General features: G+C 50.8%; 12 protein-coding genes across 12 annotated transcripts; 5 read left to right on the top strand and 7 right to left on the bottom strand.

Annotated features, from left to right (window-relative positions):
* Window positions 1-155: 155 nt before the first annotated feature.
* Window positions 156-1,024, top strand: N7489_007600 (uncharacterized protein; the record flags this gene model as incomplete). Its single annotated transcript, XM_056713350.1, has 4 exons — window positions 156-209; window positions 273-314; window positions 378-833; window positions 908-1,024. 4 exons carry the CDS (start codon window positions 156-158, stop codon window positions 1,022-1,024), a joined length of 669 nt encoding a protein of 222 aa, XP_056567065.1.
* A 134-nt stretch (window positions 1,025-1,158) lies between these two features.
* Window positions 1,159-2,084, bottom strand: N7489_007601 (PaaI family thioesterase; the record flags this gene model as incomplete). The annotated part of the gene is made up of 2 exons (XM_056713351.1): window positions 1,159-1,185; window positions 1,242-2,084. The coding sequence occupies 2 exons, from the start codon at window positions 2,082-2,084 to the stop codon at window positions 1,159-1,161; spliced, it is 870 nt and encodes a 289-aa protein (XP_056567066.1).
* Window positions 2,085-2,793: 709 nt separating this feature from the next.
* On the top strand, window positions 2,794-3,796 carry N7489_007602 (uncharacterized protein; the record flags this gene model as incomplete). The annotated part of the gene is made up of 2 exons (XM_056713352.1): window positions 2,794-3,265; window positions 3,318-3,796. The coding sequence occupies 2 exons, from the start codon at window positions 2,794-2,796 to the stop codon at window positions 3,794-3,796; spliced, it is 951 nt and encodes a 316-aa protein (XP_056567067.1).
* A 133-nt stretch (window positions 3,797-3,929) lies between these two features.
* On the bottom strand, window positions 3,930-4,130 carry N7489_007603 (uncharacterized protein; the record flags this gene model as incomplete). Its single annotated transcript, XM_056713353.1, has 1 exon — window positions 3,930-4,130. One exon carries the CDS (start codon window positions 4,128-4,130, stop codon window positions 3,930-3,932), a length of 201 nt encoding a protein of 66 aa, XP_056567068.1.
* Window positions 4,131-4,888: 758 nt separating this feature from the next.
* On the bottom strand, window positions 4,889-6,373 carry N7489_007604 (URC4/urg3 family protein; the record flags this gene model as incomplete). The annotated part of the gene is made up of 4 exons (XM_056713354.1): window positions 4,889-5,517; window positions 5,598-5,771; window positions 5,820-6,147; window positions 6,218-6,373. 4 exons carry the CDS (start codon window positions 6,371-6,373, stop codon window positions 4,889-4,891), a joined length of 1,287 nt encoding a protein of 428 aa, XP_056567069.1.
* A 351-nt stretch (window positions 6,374-6,724) lies between these two features.
* mak5 (ATP-dependent RNA helicase MAK5) lies at window positions 6,725-9,161 on the bottom strand (the record flags this gene model as incomplete). The annotated part of the gene is made up of 3 exons (XM_056713355.1): window positions 6,725-7,603; window positions 7,660-8,856; window positions 8,922-9,161. 3 exons carry the CDS (start codon window positions 9,159-9,161, stop codon window positions 6,725-6,727), a joined length of 2,316 nt encoding a protein of 771 aa, XP_056567070.1.
* Window positions 9,162-9,370: 209 nt separating this feature from the next.
* Window positions 9,371-10,678, top strand: N7489_007606 (tRNA methyltransferase TRM7; the record flags this gene model as incomplete). The annotated part of the gene is made up of 1 exon (XM_056713356.1): window positions 9,371-10,678. One exon carries the CDS (start codon window positions 9,371-9,373, stop codon window positions 10,676-10,678), a length of 1,308 nt encoding a protein of 435 aa, XP_056567071.1.
* A 317-nt stretch (window positions 10,679-10,995) lies between these two features.
* Window positions 10,996-14,136, bottom strand: N7489_007607 (sulfite reductase subunit alpha; the record flags this gene model as incomplete). The annotated part of the gene is made up of 1 exon (XM_056713357.1): window positions 10,996-14,136. One exon carries the CDS (start codon window positions 14,134-14,136, stop codon window positions 10,996-10,998), a length of 3,141 nt encoding a protein of 1,046 aa, XP_056567072.1.
* Window positions 14,137-14,841: 705 nt separating this feature from the next.
* On the bottom strand, window positions 14,842-15,634 carry N7489_007608 (uncharacterized protein; the record flags this gene model as incomplete). Its single annotated transcript, XM_056713358.1, has 2 exons — window positions 14,842-15,362; window positions 15,430-15,634. The coding sequence occupies 2 exons, from the start codon at window positions 15,632-15,634 to the stop codon at window positions 14,842-14,844; spliced, it is 726 nt and encodes a 241-aa protein (XP_056567073.1).
* A 379-nt stretch (window positions 15,635-16,013) lies between these two features.
* N7489_007609 (uncharacterized protein) lies at window positions 16,014-17,887 on the top strand (the record flags this gene model as incomplete). Its single annotated transcript, XM_056713359.1, has 3 exons — window positions 16,014-16,872; window positions 16,956-17,406; window positions 17,461-17,887. 3 exons carry the CDS (start codon window positions 16,014-16,016, stop codon window positions 17,885-17,887), a joined length of 1,737 nt encoding a protein of 578 aa, XP_056567074.1.
* Window positions 17,888-19,323: 1,436 nt separating this feature from the next.
* On the top strand, window positions 19,324-19,743 carry N7489_007610 (uncharacterized protein; the record flags this gene model as incomplete). Its single annotated transcript, XM_056713360.1, has 1 exon — window positions 19,324-19,743. The coding sequence occupies one exon, from the start codon at window positions 19,324-19,326 to the stop codon at window positions 19,741-19,743; it is 420 nt and encodes a 139-aa protein (XP_056567075.1).
* Window positions 19,744-21,205: 1,462 nt separating this feature from the next.
* On the bottom strand, window positions 21,206-21,697 carry N7489_007611 (RICIN domain-containing protein; the record flags this gene model as incomplete). Its single annotated transcript, XM_056713361.1, has 1 exon — window positions 21,206-21,697. One exon carries the CDS (start codon window positions 21,695-21,697, stop codon window positions 21,206-21,208), a length of 492 nt encoding a protein of 163 aa, XP_056567076.1.
* Window positions 21,698-21,769: the final 72 nt, after the last annotated feature.

Raw genomic sequence — 21,769 nt, forward strand, 5'->3', positions numbered from 1 at the left:
AAACGTTCGTAAAGATGTAGGAATCAATTGCCCCATTAAATAGTGTAGCTTTCATATTCCTCCGAGCTCTCCGATGAATCACCCGTGGACAAGATGAAGTATATATTCATCGGATTAGCTCTTGTTGAACGGGACAAACCTCTTCTTCCTATGCCATGGCTGCTCCGCGAGAGATCACCATTGAATGCCTCAACGGCCCCTGGGTCCTGGTAATTGTACTATGCCCATTCGAAGATACTAGATTCTAATCGTATTCCTGTCTGCATGTACAGAACAAGGACCTAACCAGCGAGCCAGATCCGATTCTAAAACTGGTTTGAAACATCTCGTCCATTTCTACTACAGATCCCAAGCTAATCATCCCGTCCTGTCTACAGCAAAAGGTATCTTGGTTACTCCGCAAGGCCTTCGGATTGGCGACAATACACCTCCACATCTCCCAATACCAAACCCCAGCCTCTGAATCGACTGAACCATCGACACATATCGACTTCAACCAAACAGCCGCAGGTCTGGCACCGACCGAAGAGAAGCGCATCTTGGATTGGGAAATAAGGGACCACCAGGACTACTTCTTCGGCGAGGTCAAAGCACAGTGTGAATTCGTTCACGGCGCTGTTGATGCAGATGGAATCGTGAGACCTCAATTTGAGTTCCAGACGCCCAATGCCAATGCGCAGATTAAGAAATTCATGCGAGGCGAGATCGAGGTGGATGGGAGTAAATCCGCGGGTTTTATAGTTGAGGATTGGAGTGGGATGGCGGATGAAGGTCCTGGGCTTTGGGTACATACTTGTGAGCGGAATGATAAGTCTGGATGGACGGCTGAGCAAGTGAGTATTGTAACCTATTGTCATCGTTTGGTTGGTTTAAATGTCATGTCAGAAATTGACTACTTGGGTTGCAGATTTGGGGGTTCGAGATGCTTGGGGACTCACGATACTTCTCTCGTCGAGTGGTGGTCATGACGACGAAGGGAGAATATCTATGTGGGAGGATTGTCTTTGATTTTGTTAGTGCTTAATGGATTTCGAGAATCATGGGAAATTAGTATATCTATCATTTTAATAGTCTATAAATCTATGAATCTCTAACTCTAACTCTATAACTCTATAATCTATACAACGCGAAGGGATATCCACCTTTCACAAAGACACTCTAGCTCGAATAAATCTTCACCATAGACTGAAAATTGTTAGCCAAACACGCTTCGTGGATACAGAAGAAAGAAATTAACTCACGTCCGCAAATTTAGGCTCAATAAACAAAGCCTTAGCCTCAGCAACCATTACCGCACCTTCACTATCCTCCCGGAGCAGACCAGAATCAGCAACAATGCTATTCGAGTCCGCAGACGGCAAAGCCAAAGGAAGATAAGTCATCCGACCCTCAACCCAAGCCTTCCTGCCCTCGACCTTCACCGTCTTTGTGCGCAGCACATATATCCGGTCAGGAAGGGCCGGCTTTCGGAAATCCACATTGAGATTAGCTGTCATACCCAGCCCGCTGGGGAAAGCCGCAGAGACACAGCGAGCAAACACCTCATCAAAGAGAACACTCAGCAGACCACCATGGACAAAGCCAGGGTGACCACAGAGATCCTGACCGATGTGGAAGACCGATACAACGCTGCTGGCCCGGTCGGCATTCCCGACCTGTGCTTCAGACTTGCCGGTCGATAGCCACATGTACGGTGCGAATGCAAGCTTGCCTGGACCAGCTAAGCTTCCACCAACGAAGTGATGTTGTCTGATGGGTGGTGGGATTGCGAGATGGGGGCGTGTTTCCCTGTAGGTGCTGTGGGGTTCGCGGAGTTTCTGGACAATAGGGATATGGGAAATGAGGGTGTCGAGGTTCATAGATTCATGGCGTGGTGATTGAGCGGGTGTTGATTGTGACTTGGTATGAGAAATGAATGAGGGTGATTCTGTTTGGCTTGGTAGTGCCTGGTTATGAACCACAGCCGACCGTGTTGGGCCTTGTTGGTGAAGACGGGCAATAGACGCTGTGGGCGGGTATGTTCTGAAAGCTGAAAGGTTTTGCGATCGGAAAAGCCGACGCGCTGTTTGTGAAATGTTTGACATTTTGGGAAGTATATGAAGCCGATTTTGAGCCTAGTTATGCATGTTAGAGGGGCATGTTTTTAACTGCCGATCGGGGTACATACTGCAGAACTGGCTCAGCTTATGTAGTACTCGGTCTCCTTGAGCTTGTAGATCTCACTAGCACCGTTGATAGCTTGGACGTAGGGCTAGGTGATGTATGGAGTATACCACACTTGGAACTTTTGCAATGACGATGAAAAGAGGATTGTTCTGCAATTTAAATAACAGACCCGCCACATCTGAATTGGACCTGTTTCTGCCCTTTTTTTTTCTTTTTAAAGCCGATTTTTCTCCTGCTGGACCCATCAGTGGGGCTCAAAGGCTTGGAACAGCCGATGATCGGACCGGGATGCCAAGACATATAGTTCGGCATGCCGAGAACTATAAGAAGCCGTAGATCTATATCAATATAGCACCGTATTTCAGCATACTTCAGCGGAGGACTGAAGTTCAAAGTTCATAGTATATCAGATTAGGATAGTATGGTGGTCTTGAACGTGGGTCCTTCCTCGTTGGGGGCTCACACGCAACAAGATGCGTTCTCATGGAACAGGACCTCTTCTCGTCTCCTCTTCACGTTTTCAACCAAATCATCATTGCAATCCATCTTGCGCATCATCTATTCTCTCATATCAGCCTTCTTTCATCAATTTTTCGTTGTCATCACTTATCATCGTATCTTTTCAACATGGAGGATGAAACCAACCTCTCTTCTTCTGGTGAGGTCGGCGAGGTCTCTGGGACAGAGACCGTCACCAACCATGTCGGTCCTGGTGTGAGCAGTAACACCCAGACTGTGAACAACCCCTTCGGTTCTGCCGTGGGACGTGGCACCCAGGTCCACAATCCGTTTGGGGCTCGAATGACCTATGGCACGCAGGTAAACAACCCGTTTGGCCCTGGCGTGGCCAGTGGCCACACCAACAACCCGTTCGGCGCTGGTGTGACCCATGCCCTCCAGACTGTCAACAACCCGTTCGGGTCTGGCGTGATCAATGCCCTCCAGACTGCCAACAACCCGTTCGGAACTGGCGTGCGCAATGGCCCCCAGGTCAACAACCCGTTCGTCTCTAGTATGGGCAATGGCCCTCCAACTGCCAACAACCCGTTCCGTACTGGCATGGGTCATGCCCCCCAGACTACCAACCCGTTCCGCTCTGGTGTGTCCAATGCCACCCAGACCATCACCAACCCCTTCCTCTCTGGCTGGAGCAACCCCCCCCCAGACCAACAACCCTTTCGGCTCTAGTGTGGGTACTGTCCCCCAGACAATCAACAACCCGTTCCGGTCTGGTATGAGCAATGGCCCCCAGACCACCAACAACCCTTTCCGCTCTGGCTGGGGGATTCCCTCCCAGACCAGCAATCCTTTTTCTTCTGGAGGAGGCAGTGTCCTCCAGACCATTAACAACCCTTTCCGTCGCGCCGCCATCGAGGATGGCCCCTTGACTCCCAATGGGGGGCTGACCAACGGTCACTCCCATGAGAACGAATGGCGCGCTCCTCACCCCACCGACTTCAACCCTCTCTACCGCGCACCCGACGACGAGAGCGAGGGTGAGGGTGAGGAGCGGGGCGCTGCCAACACAGACGCCCTCGAGGCCAGCCTCGACGCCATCTTGGCGGAGGGAAATGAGGACGCTGACGACTCCAGGGACGGCGACGAGGACGCCTACCTGGACGAGGCGTAGGCAAATAAATGCTTACTTAAGTGCAAGGTATGTCTTATATTTTCTTTTCCCCTGGGTTCAAGTCAGCTTCACTTCACTTCTATTATCGCTTTGCTCTCACATCGGCTTCCTTGCTAACTCATCTTCTTGTCATCTAGGTGCCGGTGAGGAGAGCGGCGGCGGCTTCCTCACTGGGTTCCTCCGCCTTGCGGTGCTCCCACCACGCTGACCTCAAGCCTGGTGGGGCACGAATACAATCCTGGTGGGAAGGGGAGGGGGGAGGTGGTGGGGGAGGAAATACTTCTTGTCTGAGTCCGGGGGGAGGAGGGCGATGTACGATTTGGCCCGGTGGCATGGGGCCGTTTGCTGTTTGATTCCGGCCTGGGGTCTGACGCTGCACTAGGTTCGCCTGGTGCCGCCGTCACCTAGGCGAGGGGCATGCTCATTGGAGCTGTCCCGTTATGTTGAGTATCCCTTCTGTTTTGAGTATCCCTTCTGTTTTGAGTATCCCTTCTGTTTTGAGCGTGTTTGTCTTGAGTTGAGGTGATCGCTGATGAATGCAACTCTCATTTCAACTCCGTGTTTTGACCCTTTTGTTACAAAAGAGGAACATCAAGACCGCAAGTGGCATCCAACCTTGCAAACGCAGAGCAGAGTTACGAGTCCTGCGATACGATGATACGATACGATGATACGATGCGAAACGGACCCGCATTGACTGGAAGACATTTTGGAACTTGCTCCGGTTACCCTAAACGACCTCAAATTTTATAAGCTGGGAAGCAACCCAAGGCCGGACATACACAGATATAGCGCTGTTTCAGCAGCTCCGGTTTCCGTAAACTCACTGCAAGCAGATCAGGGCAGAAATGCTGCACCGAGATACTTCTTTTCTACTGGAGGTGAATGGCCAGCATCTCGCATATCCAGTGCCTTATAAAAGATCCTTTATAAAGCAGACTTCAACACCGGCCTACAGTATAAACAGAAGAAGTTCAATCCATGCTGTATTGGATCTACAATCTATGTATTGCGGGTGGTGAGAACCGTAAATACATTAAGTGGACCTACTATGAACGGCTACTTATGCATTTGATACTGACAGCATGCTTTCTAGAACAAGGTACCATCACCAAAGTTCAAGATAGGACTACACTTTGTCTCTGGACGTTTAGTCGCTGCAAGCTCACGACCCGCTTTCCAAGAGCCCGCCTCCAACACCTGCGGTAGAGACAACTGGACACCGTCCATGCGAGCAAGGATCTTCGTATGCAACACATCAAGGAGGGCAACGGTCATCGCTCGCCATTCCACAATCTCGTCATCGCCCGCACCAAATGAGGGCAAGCTACCACCAGAAAGGCTCAACCCTCGCTGCAGTGACTCGGGCTTCAATTCTAGAACTCCCATGTCCACAAACATTCCTCCGTTGCGGTACTCGGGTAGACCAGTCCCCAGCTCGGTATTGGACCACGATACCGAGAGGAGACGAGAAAATGGCACCATCAATGAGTACGCTAGCCACTGGGTCAGCTTATGGAATGGCTGGATGTTCGAGTAGGGTTTTGACTCCGATCCGGCTTGCTGCGAAAGTGCTCGCAGGGGCCACGCATCGCCGATGGGCTGTCCATTAATGTGGGTACGATCGGACGGCCAGATTGGAAGCAGAAGGTGCTGTAGCACATTCCAAAGATCTCGGTAATCGAGCTTTCCGCTATCATTTGACTTGGCAATGAGGTAGTCTGAATGTTTTGGGAACTGTTTAGTCATTTTGATCGAAGGGTCCAGGACTAACTGGCCTTCATGGCCGGTATGAACTTACCAACAAGATTACCAGGACGACCAGAGCGACCGAAGATATCTTTCAGGTTCACCAAAGAGTCGCCGAGTTTACGGAGGATATCCGCACGAGCAGGTACTCCTACCATGGGATTGGCATCGTCGACCTGGAGTCCACGGGATAAGATATCTATGTTGATATTGCGCAATGCATCGCCTAGCGCGAGTCAGCCAATACTGCATTGAATAAAGGGCAACCCCTTACCATTAACGGTGTGTTTCACCGACGAGTCCTGCCCAGCAAAGTCGCCGTCTAAAAACATGTGCAGGGCTGCAACCGCAATACCTTCGCTTCGATTGAGCGTCAGGCCGCTTTGTGACTCATTGTATTTCCAAAAGTCTCCAGCACCAGCATCCAATAGAACTGAGACGAAGAAAAGATCTATCAGCCCGCGTGTCTTTTCGGTGGCGTCACATTTCTTCTCATCCCATTCAGCTAGAAGGTTGGCTATGCGGGGAACCCCGCCAACTTCGAAATGCTGCCAGCGTCCATGGGGCGGAATTAGGTGATACTTATCAGGGCCAAAGTCGCGCTATGATAGAGAGTGAGCGTTTTTGTGCTTGGAACTGTAAGTGTTCACTCTGGGTATGGGATAGCCCTACCTGAATCAGTTTAAGTACGTAGTCGGTGGCATCTTCCATGCGTTCACGGTGGTAGTTAAAATGATTCAAACGACCCTCTTCGGCTAGTTTGAGGACGATATGGGCTCTGGTACGGACGGCTTCTAAGCCTAATAGTTCTTGAATTTGGGGATCCATGTTGATTGCGAGGATGGGAGAGGTGAGTCTGGAGGAGGTCAAGGATGCACTTTGTATTACTCGGAGCTGGGAAGCGGGGGAACATATGCACTTATGTAAATAGCTGCATATACGCCGAATGAGCTAGTTACCTTTAGGAAAAGTGTCTTGGATACCATAGATTAACCTGCTCAGGTGTTGGGGTATTCTTTGTCACTGATATGTTATCTAAGAGATGTCGGAGTAGTCCGATAACGTTGGGGGCATTTTCGAAGGATTTAGGAATCAAGTACATATCCGACGTAGTTTTGGTATAGTCTAATATCAAAGAACTATGATTTTTACAAACCCAATGCTTCAGTAGATTCAGAATTAGAATGTCAGAGGGTCAAGGTGGCCCAGGAATGCGTCGTTGCCCTCGCCACGAAGAAGAGCATCAATGTCAATGCGACCGGCCGTAAGGTACTTCTCGCTAACACCGATGTTCACTCGCTGGGAAAGCAGTTGTTTCAGCTCGGCGCGAAGCCCAGCCATTTCGCTCTTGCTCAATTCGCTAGCCTCCTTCTCACGTCTTTCGCGGCCACCACCACGACCACGACCTCGACCCTTAGACTGATCGAACTCATCACTATCATACTCAACACCGAGATCATCGGCCGCAGCACGGAGCCAGTTGTCCTCAGTGTTGACCTTCTCCTTGGCGATAGTGGAATCGGTAATTCGCTTGGCGAGAGACATGCGGGGGCGGAGGCGAGCAACCACCCGGCGATCAATGTCGAGAGACTCGAGGGGAATCTTCTTGCTAGGTCCGTTGGAGTCTTCGGCTTTCTTCGTCTTCTTGGAATGGATCTTGCCAGCGAGACGAGCAACACCGACAACCTCGTCAGGAGCACAGATGAGAATACTCTTTCCGGACTCACCGGCACGAGCAGTACGACCGGATCGGTGAACGTAGGCGTCTGCTGTGCGGGGAACGTGGTAGTGGATGATGCAATTAACGCCCTTGATATCCAAACCACGAGCGGCGACATCGGTGGCGACAAGAATGGAGCTTGGGTTGGCAGTAGGAGATGAGAAACGTTCGATGGAACGGAGTCGGGCTTTCTGGGCCATGTTTGAGTGGAGTGCGAACACAGGAAGTTGAAGGGCTTGCAAAAGCTGAGTGATACGGCGGACAGCAGAGATGGAGTTTGTGAATATAAGAGTGCGGTGCTTGGGATAGTAAAGCAGAACTGAGTAGAGGTATAGGTCCTGGTAAATTTATATTAGCATCAGTATTCGAGCGGTTCAAAAAAGAAGCGTCTTACCTTTTCCATGGCAGGGCATTCGACAATTCCTTCCTTGAGGCCGACGGCCATCTGTGACTCCGGGTTCACATCGATGAATTTGGGCTTCTCTTCGCGGAAATTCAGCTTCTTGAGAAGGTACTCCATAGACTCTTTGTTGTCCAACATTTCACCACTTGTCCAGCGGCTTTTGCCTGCTAACTTTTGTTGGAGGTCCTTGTGGAATGTGGCCGAGAAGACAAGAGTCTGCCTATTGGATGGCTCCTCTTCCTCTTCTTCCTCATCCATGTCCGCGATGTCTCCGGCTTGATGTTTGTCTAGGGCAGTAAGGATATGTTCCATCTCCTTGAAATGACCTTCACTCAGCAGTCTGTCCGCCTCATCGACAACCAGAAATTGGATTTTCTGCATTTTGCGGATTAATCCCGTTCCTGTGCTCAGGATCTCCCACACTCGGCCGGGGGTTCCGATGACAATATCCGCCGTGGCAAGCTGTCTCTGCTGCTTCTGGATGGACATACCACCGGTAATAAGAGCGACTCGTGCGTTGGTATCCGGAGAATTGGCAATGAGTTCTCCGATATGCTTTCCAAGCTGATGCGCTAGCTCTCGAGTGGGAGATAGAATCAATGCAATCGGAGATTTGTTCTTTTCAGACTTGTCAGACTGCCCCTCTTGTTTCCCTCTCTGGTCCAAGTAATGCTCGATAATCGGAATACCGAATGCCAATGTTTTACCGGAACCTGTTGAGGCCTTTCCAACAACATCGTGCCCATCCAGAATGGCAGGGATACTGGCTTTTTGAATGGCCGATGGGGAGCTAAACTTCATTTTGGAAAGAGCCGTAAAGGTCTCGGGCGAAAGATTAAGACCATCCCAAGCCGACACATCAACACCGTCATCCTCTTCGACATCGTCGAGAGCCGCGAATGAAAGCCCGGCCTTGATGCTCTGGCTCTGGGCAGCTTTGGACTCCTTAGGCTTCTGCTCCTTAGGTTTTTGCTCCTTGGAGTTTTGCTCTTCTTTCTTGGTTTTGTTTTGCTCCTTCTTTTTGTCCTTCTTCGACTTCTTATCTTCCTTCACTTCGGTTGCAGCGGGAGTCTTCTCAGTGGCAGGAGACTTCTTGGACGAGTCTTCGTCGCTAAAACCAGCCCATTCGTCTCCGTCATCTTCAGACGGGGGTTTTATGATCGATTTTGTCGGCTTGCCAGCTTTGGCCTATCCACCCAACCATATATATTAGCGTCTTGCCAACATTGTTGATCAAATTATCAGCCTCGTACCTTGAATTGAACCCCTCCATCGCCCTGTTTTATAATGTCCACACCCTCAATCTCTTCCAGTCCGAAGAAGCCTTCTGCATCATCCATTCGATCTGGCATAGCAACTTCCTTCCAGTTGAGGTCGTCAACTCCAAGAGAGCCATAGTCGTCGCTGGAAGCTGCGTCAGACTTGGCTGCCTTTTTGCGTTTGTTTGCCTCAGCCACTTGGGCTTTGGGGTCGCGTGCTCGCTTCTGACCCATCATGAACTAAGTAATACTCGAGTATTACAGCGTGTGCCGGTAGACAAATGATCCAAGTACACCGTCGGGGAAGATTCGCAAAGAAAAAAGCGGCAGAAAATTTAGTCCGCCTTTGGAATCTTATCTTTTCGTTCCCCACGTTCGCCGCAAAATTAACCCACTTTGACAGACTAGGACTGCCCATTGCGCCTGAACAGTCTGTTCTCAAGATGGGCAAATCATCCAAGGACAAGCGCGATGCTTATTACCGACTTGCCAAGGAGCAAAATTGGCGCGCCCGTTCCGCCTTCAAGCTTATCCAGATCGACGAGCGATTCGACCTATTCGAGCACGAGAACCCGGACAATGTGACGAGAGTTGTGGATTTGTGCGCTGCACCTGGAAGCTGGAGTCAAGTACTCAGCCGTGTCTTGATCAAAGGCGAAAGCTTTGGGCGGCGGGCATGGCTCGAGAAAAAGCGGAAAGAACTCAAGGGATTGGAGGCCGCAGAGACAACGACGGCCGATGGCGATAAAATGGACTGCGATGAGGTCACTTCAAGTTCTGAATTAAAGCCCCGGAAGAATGTCAAGATCGTATCCATCGATCTACAACCCATGGCACCGCTCGAAGGTATCACAACCCTAAAAGCCGATATCACACACCCCTCTACGATTCCTTTGCTCTTGCGCGCTCTGGACCCAGAAGCGTACGAACAACCATCTACCCCCTCCGAATCTCCATCACCTGCCACTGAGGCCATCAGGCAACCTCACCCCGTCGACCTGGTCATCTCGGACGGTGCCCCGGATGTAACAGGTCTGCACGACCTAGACATTTATATTCAATCACAACTTCTCTACGCAGCGCTAAACCTTGCTATGGGTGTTCTCCGCCCTGGGGGCAAGTTCGTCGCCAAGATCTTCCGCGGCCGCGATGTCGACCTTCTCTACGCGCAGCTGCGGACCGTCTTTGAGCGCGTCAGCGTCGCGAAGCCGCGGAGTAGTCGCGCTAGTAGCTTGGAGGCCTTCGTGGTCTGTGAAGGCTTCATTCCCCCGGTTAGCGACAGCGGAGTGGTCGGTATGGCCGCATTGAAAAATCCACTCTTCGGCGGTGCTGCAGCTCCGGTAGCTGTGTCAGAGGATGGCAATGTGGGCGTGGAAGTCCGCGAGGAAATCGACAAGGACACACGGGCCCGAAATACCGTGTCGCAACCCGCGGCAATCACTAGTCCTGCGCCCAATCATTCTACTGAAGTCCGCCATCTTCAAACCACAACATCACAAGACCAACAACCCCAACCCCAAAAGCTGTCCAATAAGTTTGCAGTTGAGAACCGGTGGATTCCATCGTTCATTGCTTGTGGTGATCTTTCCGCTTGGGATTCTGATGCATCATACACCTTACCTCCGGATTATGTTAACCTGGATCCTATCCAGCCACCTACTGCACCCCCATATCGCCGGGCATTGCAGTTGAGGAAGGAAAGGGGTGGTGCATTTGGCAAGACCAAATATGGATCCCCTGGTCACGTTTGATCATTACGTTGCATGAGTTTAAGAGAAACTTGTATGTATAGACGACATAGACACGACATAGCATTTTTGAGGGTCATGCTATGAAGGCATTGTCTTTGAAGCAGATACCCTAATACATATTGAATCATATATATTTTAATTTTCACAAAGGTGTCGAAAATCAGGAGACATTTTATTGAAGATCGTGAAATTCTAATGTATTCTTGAAGTCTCTCAAGGCCAATGCGCTAGCCAAAATCAGGATCTAAATACAAGGGGGAATAAAAAGCAAAAACATGCCAATCGTAGAATCATGCCATGCCAAAACGAAACAGAGTCTAGTAAACCTCCAAAACATAGCGCTCCTCGTCCTTCAGCTTCTCGATCTCCTTGCGAGTCTCAACCTTCTTGCCGTTGTTCTTGGCTTCGGTGGCAATAGCCTCCTCCAGAACAGCGGTGACATCGGGCACGGGCCAAGTGGGACCGCACAGGTAGAAAGCACCCTCCTCACGAATGTATGCCTGGATGATCTCGGGCAGTGTCTGGCGCATGCGGTCCTGGATATAGATCTTCTCGGGCTGGTCACGAGAGAAAGCAGCGCCGAGGAGAGTGATAACACCAGCCTCCTGGTAAGCCTCCCATTCCTCGCCGTAGCAGTACTCCTCGCGCTGATGACGGGAGCCCATGTACAGCAAAACAGCGCCGATCTCCTTGCCCTGAGCCTTCTCGAGGGCGCGGTGCTGGACGAAGGCACGGAACGGTGCGAGGCCAGTGCCAAGACCGGCCATGATAAGGGGCTGGGTGGACTTAGGAGGCAACTTCATGACACTGGACTTGACGCTGACGGTGATCGGGGAGCCGGGTTGCAGGCGGCTGAGATAGCGGGTGGCCAGACCGAAGCGGTCGCGACCGTTGGGGTCGACCCAGTTCACGGCGACAATCATCAGAGCGACCGAGGTGGGGGTCACCTTCTGGCACGAGGCGATTGAGTACTCACGGCGCTTCAAGGGACCGATGATGCGGACGATATCGTGGAATTCAGGGTGAGCGGAGGGGTACTCGAGCAAGATGTCGGCGAAGGTGACAGTGTCAACCTCGGCGCGACGCTTGAACTCGGTGGCGCCGTCAGGACCACCCAAAGTGAGCAGGTTGGTCTTTTCCTTCTCATCGGAGGCAAATTCGGCAAGGGCCTCGTAGAAGCGCTTGGGAGGGCGACCAAAGATGTCCACGTTCTGGACCAGAGCCTGGTAGACAGTGCGGTTCTCCAAAACGGCAGGGTCCTCGCGGCTGGGAACCTCGACAATCGCGTCGGGGTCCAAGCCGTAGAATGCGATAAAGTTCTTAACGTCCTCAGGGTCGTTCTCGGCGTGGATACCGAGGGCCTCGCCAATGTCGTACTTCAGACCAGTCTCACCGAGGTCGAACTCGATGTGGAAGATGTTACGATCATAGGTGGTAGGGGTGAGACGTCGGTTCTCCTTGACATGGACAGTGAAAGTCTTGTGAGCAAGATCAGGGCGAAGGGCAGCCCTGGTACCGTAAGCCTCCTTGAACGCGAGGCCACGAGCGGCAGTCTCCCAGTCCTTGAGAAGAGTGGGGGGCTCGGACTCGTCCTTGTCGAACGAAACAAAGCTGTTGGCGATGATGTCCTTGGGAAGTTGAACGGCCTCGCTGACGCCCTCGGGCTCCTTCCAGGACTCGGGAACCTCGATTTGGCGGAGCAGCTTCTCGAGATCCTTGGTAACATTGTCCAGAGCCTCGGCATTGCCAGTGACCGAGGACAGCTTCTTGGCTGCCAGAGCCTCCTGAGCAGGCAGAGCGACGCGCACGAACGAAGCCTGCAAGACAAGAGTGTCCAGCGACGAGTCCTCGACAGCAGACGAGTCGACGACGAAGACGGAGATGCCACGCTGGGCGACAGCCTGCTTGAAGGTAGCGGGAAGCTTCTTCTCCAAATCCTCATCCTTGATGCCCGGGGCGTTGACAATGACCTTAGCGTTGTCCTTGACTGAAGCCAGTACATCAACATCGTTGAGCAGGGAGATGTTGCCAACGTAAGAGACGTCGGCACCAGTTACCGCGTAAGGTGCGTCAACAATCTTAGCACTCTTGCGAATGTCAACACGGATAGTACCACCTTGGACAAGGTTGTCGTGAGCCTTGCTGAGGGTCACGTTGCTGGCCGAGTCGGCGCCAAGAGCCTGGCTCAGAGTCTGAGCAGCTGCCTCGGTAACCGAGGAGTCCACATCCCAGAAAGTGTATTCCTGCACAGAGGCAGGGTCCAGCAGCTGCAGCGAAGCGTTGGTTTCGCCGTTGACCGTGAGAATAGGCTGGTCGTACACACGCTGGAATGCGGCGGCGGCGGAGATGAGATCCCAACGCTGGGAGCGGGGGTACTTGATCTCCACACAAGCCGGGTTGTGCTCACGGCCGGTGGCAAAAGTCAAAGAGGCCAGCACATCCTCATAGAGAGCAGAGTGAACTCCCTCTTCCTGAACAGCCTGCTCAGAGGCAACCTGTCCAAGAACTGCGACAGTCTTGGTGGACTGGGGAAGAACGCGCAGGAACTCCTCCTCGATGAAGGGGCGGTACACCCGGACATTCACAACGCCGACACGAACACCATCCTTTGCGAGAGAGCGTGCGATTTGGGCAGTCAGAGTAGCCTCGACAGTGCCGAAGGCGATCAGCACAGAGGTAGGCTCAGAGTGACCGTGGTACTCGAAAGCACTGTAGTCGGTTCCGAGTTCGCCGTTTAGGGTCTTCAGAAGCTCCAGAACCTTGCCCTGAGCGTCGAGATGACGGTTGCGGGTCTCATCGAGAGTCTTGCGGATGGCCTCGTAGGTGCGAGTCAGCCCATCCTTGTCGAGGACATCAATGACGCGTGTGGTATCACGGCCAACACGAACGCCGTCATAGATGTGTATGGAGGGGAGGACCGAGGAAAGCAACGTTGTGAAGAGAGCCATGTGCTGGGACTCATGGGCAGAACCGCTGGATACCAGACCCAGACCGAGGTCCTCGGCCAGAGAGAGGGTGGAAGCATAGTCGGAGACTAGGCCATCCTCGCCGGCGTAGTCGACTGCGGCGACATGTGCAGCAACTGGGCTAGCGACGGAATAGAGCAGAGAGAGTTGCTCCAATGCGGCCCGCATATAAGGGAGGGTTGCTGAAGAAGCAACAATACCCTGGGGGATGTGGCGCTTCTTCAAATCAAAGTCCTGAGAGAAGAGGTAGCCAAGGGCCATGTTTCCGGCACCCTGGCGGGTTTCCAGGGCCTTGACAGAGGGAGACTCGCCATTGGCATTAGTCTCACCCTTCGAAGTCCATTCCTTGAGAGCAGCATCAAGGTCGAAGGTCTCCGGCGAGTAGGAGAAGATCTTATCACTCAGCAAGTATGCAACTTGCTGGATGAGGGTCTGGGCTGTAACATAGGTCGGGCCATTCAAGGCCGACAGAGCTGGAACTGATGGACCCATGACTTCTTCTTGACACCGGATACAAGACCGATGTCTGTTAAAGATAAAAACAAAGAAGAATGTGGGGAGAAAGAGAATCTCCCCTCTTCATAGCTTATAGAGAAAACCCCAGGTCACTTGCCCAAAGCGGTTAGTGCCAATTGCGTGCTTGTTATCGGGCGATAAGATTTTTCAAGGCGGTGAAGAGTGGCACAAAGTGGCGGAGAACCCGTGGACGCGCCGCTTTCGGAGCATTACTCAGCTGTGCCTGAACCCGTGACCTCCCGCTCATTTTGCTGGGAAAGGAAATCCTTTATGAACATAGAAGTTTTGACATAGTTAATTAGGAGAAAGATATCATTGTCGGAATGTGGTCTCTTCGCCTTCTTTAATTATCGAACTCGGCTGCTCCAACGGATACCTCATTTACAGTTGACCATAATAGGAAAAAGGAAGGGAGCTTGTACGAAGAGCTTGTCAAGATTTATCAGCAATCGACTGTACGCTACAAACAGTTGCTGGCACATTGGACAACATGAAGGCTTTTTAACGTCCACAGATGATTTGCTGCGTTAGATAGCAACTGTGACGGGTGATCCTGTAATCGGTATAATTGGTATAGTGCATCCAGGACACCCGGATGAAACCTAACAAGCTGCTTAGCTTCACGAATCCTTGAAGCTCACCTTTTCCTATAGTTTCTGTATTTTTCTGCAGTACAATTGTTCAATTATTCACCCCAAGGAATACCATCAAGACAGCAGCATATGTTGCCGTAGACATCAATGTCTCCACATTCGACACGCGCACTCCAAGAGCCGTAATCAGTGCAAACAAAACAATACAGACCGAGACCGTAATCAGACTCTTAGCCTTTGACTGGTGCAGAGTCATAATGATCATGGGTACCACCAGGAAGATGCCCCCAGTCATAGCGACGAGGAACCGCGTCAATCGATCCACAAACACCGACACTTCTCGCGGTGCTTTGCCCTCGCTGTATTCTCTTGCCCTCGACATCTTTTCTTCGTCGGAGAATGCAAGAAATGAAGGCATATACCGCATCAAGGCCCTCCGCAAAGGATCGACTCTGTCCTCTGCGTCGTGAAAAGAGCAGTAGTGGGAGTGGAACTGGTCGTTGACTCTAGATCGAAAGTAGCGTTGCAAAAGCAATTTTCGCCTAAGTGTCTCGGCCTTGTCAAGGGCTGCTTTGCCCTTGAGGAACTGGTAGTTCCGAATTGCAGTGGCTACGGGTGAAATGTGAGATATTGCGAGACACTTTCTATTATGATTCATTCATGAGCGACCTCTTACCATATTTCTGCAGCGTGCTCTCGAGAGTCTCCAAATCGTGAATCGACGCACGTTTTTCGCCCTGAAATCGGCCTTTCAACCGGACCAAATCTAGCTGCAGCTTCACGATGTTGAGTCTTTGCAGGAATTCAAAGCGCAGGAAGTGAAATTCCTCTTCTTCGTCCAGCGAGCGGTTGATATACTCGACAAGATCATCTTCCTCCATGGTCTTGGAGCTCATGGAATCCGGATGCATTTGAAGGTTTCTTTCTCGATGTGGGCCAGCGATGGTTCTCACCTTGCAGTAGTGTCGGGCTGCGCCTCATGCCCCGCTCTATCTCAGGACTCGCGAAATTCGGCTGACGATTCTAATAAACTCATGGCGCGCAGCAAAGAAGAAGCGTCGTAAATTCCTCTGATGATGGACAACACCAACCCGTCGTACATCTGCACCTGTTGTCCCATGAACCCAAGGAGATTCAGCAGGGTATACAATTTGCGGTAGGGTTTGCTGGCGTTCAACAATTGCAAATCCCCCAGGCCCTTCCAACGACTGACTTGCAAAACCTAGTACTCACGAGAGGGAAAAGAAGAATTTCAAAAGCATGAGTGAAGCAAAGCAACACCAAGACTCCCTCCGTCTCCAACGCTATTCATGGTCGTGCGCCTTCCTCCAAGGATGGCAGTGGGCATTTCATGCTATATCACCATTGGCCCAGACTTCAGTCGGACTATCCAGTGACATATGTGGCTACTGCGGCCAAGCGTTCCCCAAGAGCGGCGAGCCGGACTCAGAATCTCGGCGGGTCGACCATTTGGCCTCCGTGCACAAGTGCGGCGAATGCAATGAAACTGAAATATTCGATTGTAGCGACGACTTCCGGCAGCATCTGATACACCGCCATTCTGGTAGCAATGGCCCCTGGATGAAACATTTAGAAAATGCTTGTATGAAAGAGAAGCAGGACCCGGACCCGGCGGAACCTACAAAGCCGCAAGTCCCGAATGAAAATGCATCACGCGAAGCCTGTGGAGTTTCCGCAAAGGAGATATATCGATGTATGGACGATCGCAGTCCGAGATCACAACACTCGGTTAATTCACGAGCCTCACAGAAGTCGACGCACTCGACCGGGTCGCAGGTATCGGATGAGTCGATAGAAGCAGGTCGCTCTGCCTCCTATGGGACGGACGATCGCAGTCCGAAATCAAAACACTCGGTTAATTCACGGGCCTCACAGGAGTCGACGCACTCGACCGGGTCGCAGGTATCGGATGAGTCGATAGAAGCAGGCCACTCTCTCTTCCATGCGATGGATGATTTGATTGAGGGGCATCTCAAAGATGCCTTTCCCAGGTCACGTTTTATTCTTCGCAAGACAACAACGCCTGCTAAGGAGTGTTACGAAACTGGAGTTAGAGACCTGCTCTATAAAATCCACAAGCGTTACACTTTGTTGTATGGTATTATGGATGTGGATACATGTTAGATAAACCTTCAGTCGTGACGACTCGGTCCGCCATTACTGATATGAGTTTTGATTCAGGTGAACGCGACGAGAACCTCTTGGTATTGTACGACGACATGAAGCTGTCTTTCAACGGTCTTCTGTCTCGGATCCTGGTGGCACAGGAGGTATCTGAGGAGGCTTACGTCGACCGGACTCTACAAGTATTGGAATTCGGTTATCGATTGGACCAATGTATGGGTCTAGAATCCGATCAAGCAGACATTAGATGTGCTGCCTCGCAGGAGCAGGACAGGACACTGCCGTCACAGCTGGCTCACGATAAAAGCAAGTATATGGGGACCAAGAAGCATATCAAGATGCTACTATCCAAGAACAAATCCAGCAAGACTCGCGGGGTCCTCTCTTCGGTTCAAAAAGCAACCGGGTGGTGGAAGTCAAAGACTGTCGTTCCCAAATCCCTCGAACATTTTACCTGCAATTGCTGCCCTAAGAAACCCAGGAAGTTTAAGAATCACTCTGACTTGCGGTAATTCCTGTCTTCACTCCATTTTGCGAGGCATTCCATTAATCCCCAAACTAGTGCGCATGAATCCGAGCAACTCGACTGCCATTTAAAGAACAAGGCGGAGGTCAGACGGCACGAGAATGCTGTTTATCTACCCTTGTATTCTTGGTCGTGCGCCGCACTCATCAGTTTTCAGACCGCGTTCGGTCCGTCTCGCGATATGTGCGGGTACTGCGGCAAAGTATTCACAAATTACCCCCAGGTAGACTGGGATGGTCGGTTCGAGCACCTGACGACCGTGCACAAGTTCGGCGAGTGCAACAATGCGAAGAAGTTCTACCGCGCCGACCACTTCCGGCAACACCTGAAACATAGCCACGCTGGGACCAGCGGGGAATGGACCAATATATTGGAAAGCGCTTGCATGAAGGAACAGCAGCCCAAGGACGGTAAGACTGCTGTATCGTCCGGTGCTAGCAGTGGAGCAATATATAGCACCTAAACCGCCGTGTCGTCCAAGTCTCTTGGCAAGGCCCTCAGTGATGAATGAAAATTCATCTGCCACATTACACTGGAATGGGCCATAAGGAGCGGAATGCTGTTAGGATCCTACCTAGGTAGTTAGTTAACGTTAGTTGTTACTGATGACGTTCGTAACTGAGACGTAAGGCTCTCTATATGTTAAGGTACCTTGGGGTCTTAGGACAACACTACATAGTAATATGGGCAGCTGCGGGTTGCGGCCTGTTCTACTAAGGGTTATGTGGCCTATAAGGAGATATTGCTTCATAGGCTGCTTCTTTAGAGAACCGGCTTAGGGTACTTGTTCTTCTAGCCCTGGGGGTAGTTGAGTAGATATAGCCCCACTTGTATCTCTAGAATCATAACAACCAGTCATAATCTAGACTATAACAGACATCAATATGCAAGTGCTTGAAACAATATAGCTACTACCAACTTATGCAAGCACAATATAACCAATAAAAAGGTCGTAATTTCGCTATTGCTCTGGCCGGCCCAGCACCGGACTCCCCGGCCCCTTCAACCGCCATACTTTAAGGTCCTCGGCTTTCAGCCAAGCTCGGACTACGATATATCAAATGAATGTGCATTCTATAATCCCCCTTTTGGTTGGGTCTCGGTGACCCATTGTCAGCTGAAGAGTCCCTTGTATGAGCGGCTGTTGCCGGGGTCATAGGAGGTATTCAGCGGCGAGCGACCTCAACCATCAAGTTAGGTAGATCCGTGGGTGCTGCAGCCATCTTTCCTTTTGGTTAGCTGAGTTTTATTAACAAACCAATCGAGGGTAATGGAAACGTTCCTTAACCCGGGGCGTCCGGACGAACTGTCAATGGAGGTGGAGCGATACGGAAGGTTCTGCGCCCTTGAATAGCTTGATATGTCTGTCAGATGCAGGACTGTTTGCATTCAGATTCTAACAATGCAGTGGTGGCTTTTACTTCCTATTCCTATTCCTATAGGAGGATGTTGGTGGATCGTTACAAGATGTCTGCAAGAGAGGATAAATAGCCGAGGTGGGGATAATAAGCCGACATTATCAGTAGTAGTAATATTGGGATTGGCCAGTGGTTTTCTGTTGTTTTATTCTTGTTCATATTACCAAAACTTATTCATGCCTAAGGTCGCATTGGTAGGAGAAGGGGGTGTGCTTATGGTCTGTCCGAGGAAGTTCAGCCAGCCCACAAACTTATTCCTGCCTCACTCTCAGTCTCCAATAAGCAAGCAGTAATTTAGTATCTCTTGTCGTTCCATTGATCCATTTAAAAGCCATAGCCACTTGTTTCCTGCTCTTTCTCAGTTTTTCTTTCACCACCGTCGTTTCGTTGAGCTGATCGCCCTTCTCTGTCTCGTACATTGTAGGTACCTATTCGCTGCGTCCTCTGACCGGAGCTAACTGTTATATTGTCTGATAGCAAAATGACTTACATTCTCCCCGTGGCGATCGTCAATGAGACCAATGAGGTCCTCACGGTAGTTGAGAAGACGTGCTGGTATTACGCGAATGGCGGCACTTGGACCGAAGAAAAGTGCGACAAGCTTGTCCTCGAGATGGGTGGGAGCGGCACATCAGGCATGCTTCGTATCAAGACCTCATCAGGCACTACTTTCAGTGTCATTGTGGGTTACCACAATTACGACTTCTGGTGCGATGCGCAAGTGAATCTGCATGACGATGATACGGCAGTGAAGCTGCATCCCGAGTACTACAACGGAGGGATTCTATCTCACGAGGCGCGACCTATCACTGAACGCACGACTTCAGCCGGGAGAACGGTGAAAGTCTACTTGCAGGCCTTGCCATGTGGTCGACCACCTGTTATTATCACCTATTGTTGAAGAAGCTGGAACTTCCGGGAAGGGTCGACTCCGACCAGAAGCGGGATTATTTCTGTAAGATTGAGTGAAAGCGTCGCTTTATTTGTACTGAACTGGCAATCTTGGCTTGTTATCTCTCTCATCTTGTTTGTTCCCTTTCGTAGGATAATGTAGAATTGAGCGGACCTAGGTAGTTAAGGTATTGATTGGTGTCAGACTCAGAGTGATAACAGAGAACCCTGTTTGGATAGTCCACTATAATCGCGAGTAGCCCTTTTCTCCAGCAGATCCTACAATGAATTCGTAACTTGAATCACTATTATACCGATTCCTTTTTTGAGCGCTAAGGATGGCATTAGATCCTCACCTTGCATATTCCAATCTGTACGTTGTAGAGATTCATCGGCAATCACTGCCTACTTTAACCTAATAAGCTAATCGCCGAGTCCTAGGTCCTAGCCCGTCATACCTAGTGCATAATTCCCCACCAGTTGTTGATTCTACATGGGCATGGTTACTTTCGACCCTTGGTAGTTAGTCTGCGTAATGGTCAAAGCCCCAGAAGAGCTAATGACTACTCGCTAGTCACTGCTGCTTGCTTGCTTACTCTCCGCGGGATTTACTTTCGAGTCCGTATACTTTGTTTGACCTACTTTCCGATATCTAGGAACCCCGAAGCCCCTCTATCCCTCCAATATTATCAAGTTAACGTAGGACTCTTAGAAGACGGGATACTTATACTGGCCGCTTCTACCGACTAAATACCCATGTTGTCAACGGAGTTTACCGGACCAATGTAGAGCCTAATAGAATGCCCATCCAACCCTGGTAGTTCCGTAGGATATCCAGAAACCTTGGCATATGCAAGTGATCATTTCCAAACCCGCCTGCAGAATCTCGGCACTGCCAGCGCATACCCCCACAGAGCTGAGTCGTTCAAAATTAACGGCGACGCCGAAGACCTGACAACCTGAGAACCTTTACACAGACAATTCGACGGACCCGAACAGGGTCTAGACCTGGTACTTCCGCCCCAAGACGCTGTCTTTCCTAATTTCGGACACAACCTGCCACCTCACCCAAGCCTGATAAAAGAGATACTACACAGAGTGAGTGATTCTGTCTTGAAAAACAACAAACCAGCGGAAAGACACAGTTCTATCACTGGTGAGGGATTTCCGCCGTTCGCTGCAAGTACATAAATGTGGCAGGCGTGTGTAGCGGGGGAGCAGAAATATATCAATCACGAAGAGATACTAAACGCGTTACCTGGAGAGGAGTGTGGGAAGTGTGCTTCAGAAGGTTTCAGTCAATGGTCGGCGCGCATGCACAGAGAAATTAAGGCACATATAATGTGGTCAAAATACGAATATATATTCAGTAGCGCTCCAACCAGGCCTGGACACACTCCCATCGAGAAATCATATCTTGAACTTCACCCACCCCGTCTGCTGCATTGCGATGGCTAAGTAAACGTAGCAGATTAGATCTTTCTAATCGCTGTAATAGTCCAATGCTGTCCCGTATGATCTCCATCTCCCATAAAGGGTTCGTGTGTATCAGAGTATGTGTCAAGGCGAAGGTTACCAGAATATGCATTCGATAGTCTCCACGTGCTGTCACCCCAGCCGTCTAGCGTCCACAGCTGGCCTGAGTAATTCCCCTCCGTCGCCAAATGCGGCTTGGTCTTGTCGTTTCCGTACACATCCAGGGCCCTGTTTTGCCCAAGAAACATGCTGCATATCTTGTACGTCCCGGAAGATGGCTGCGGAATAAATTGCCAGAATTGGCCACTGTAATTGCCACAAGGTGCCATTTTCAGACGTCCCTCTGTGTTGCCCACGCCATCATTTTCCACATCGAGGGCGATCGAGGTGCCGAGATAGGCATTTGTGAGCCGGTACCAGGTGCCAGGATCGATGGTAGTACTGATATAGCTGCAGCCTGCATTGGCGTTGACATCGGCGCTCATCATACTGTTGGACTTTATAAATATATCAGCTCCGAAATATAATGCCCGCCTAGGAAATGCTCTAAGTTACCTGTG

Source organism: Penicillium chrysogenum (assembly GCF_028827035.1).
Source record: "Penicillium chrysogenum strain IBT 35668 chromosome Unknown utg000004l_segment0_segment0, whole genome shotgun sequence".
Lineage (NCBI taxonomy): Eukaryota > Fungi > Ascomycota > Eurotiomycetes > Eurotiales > Aspergillaceae > Penicillium > Penicillium chrysogenum.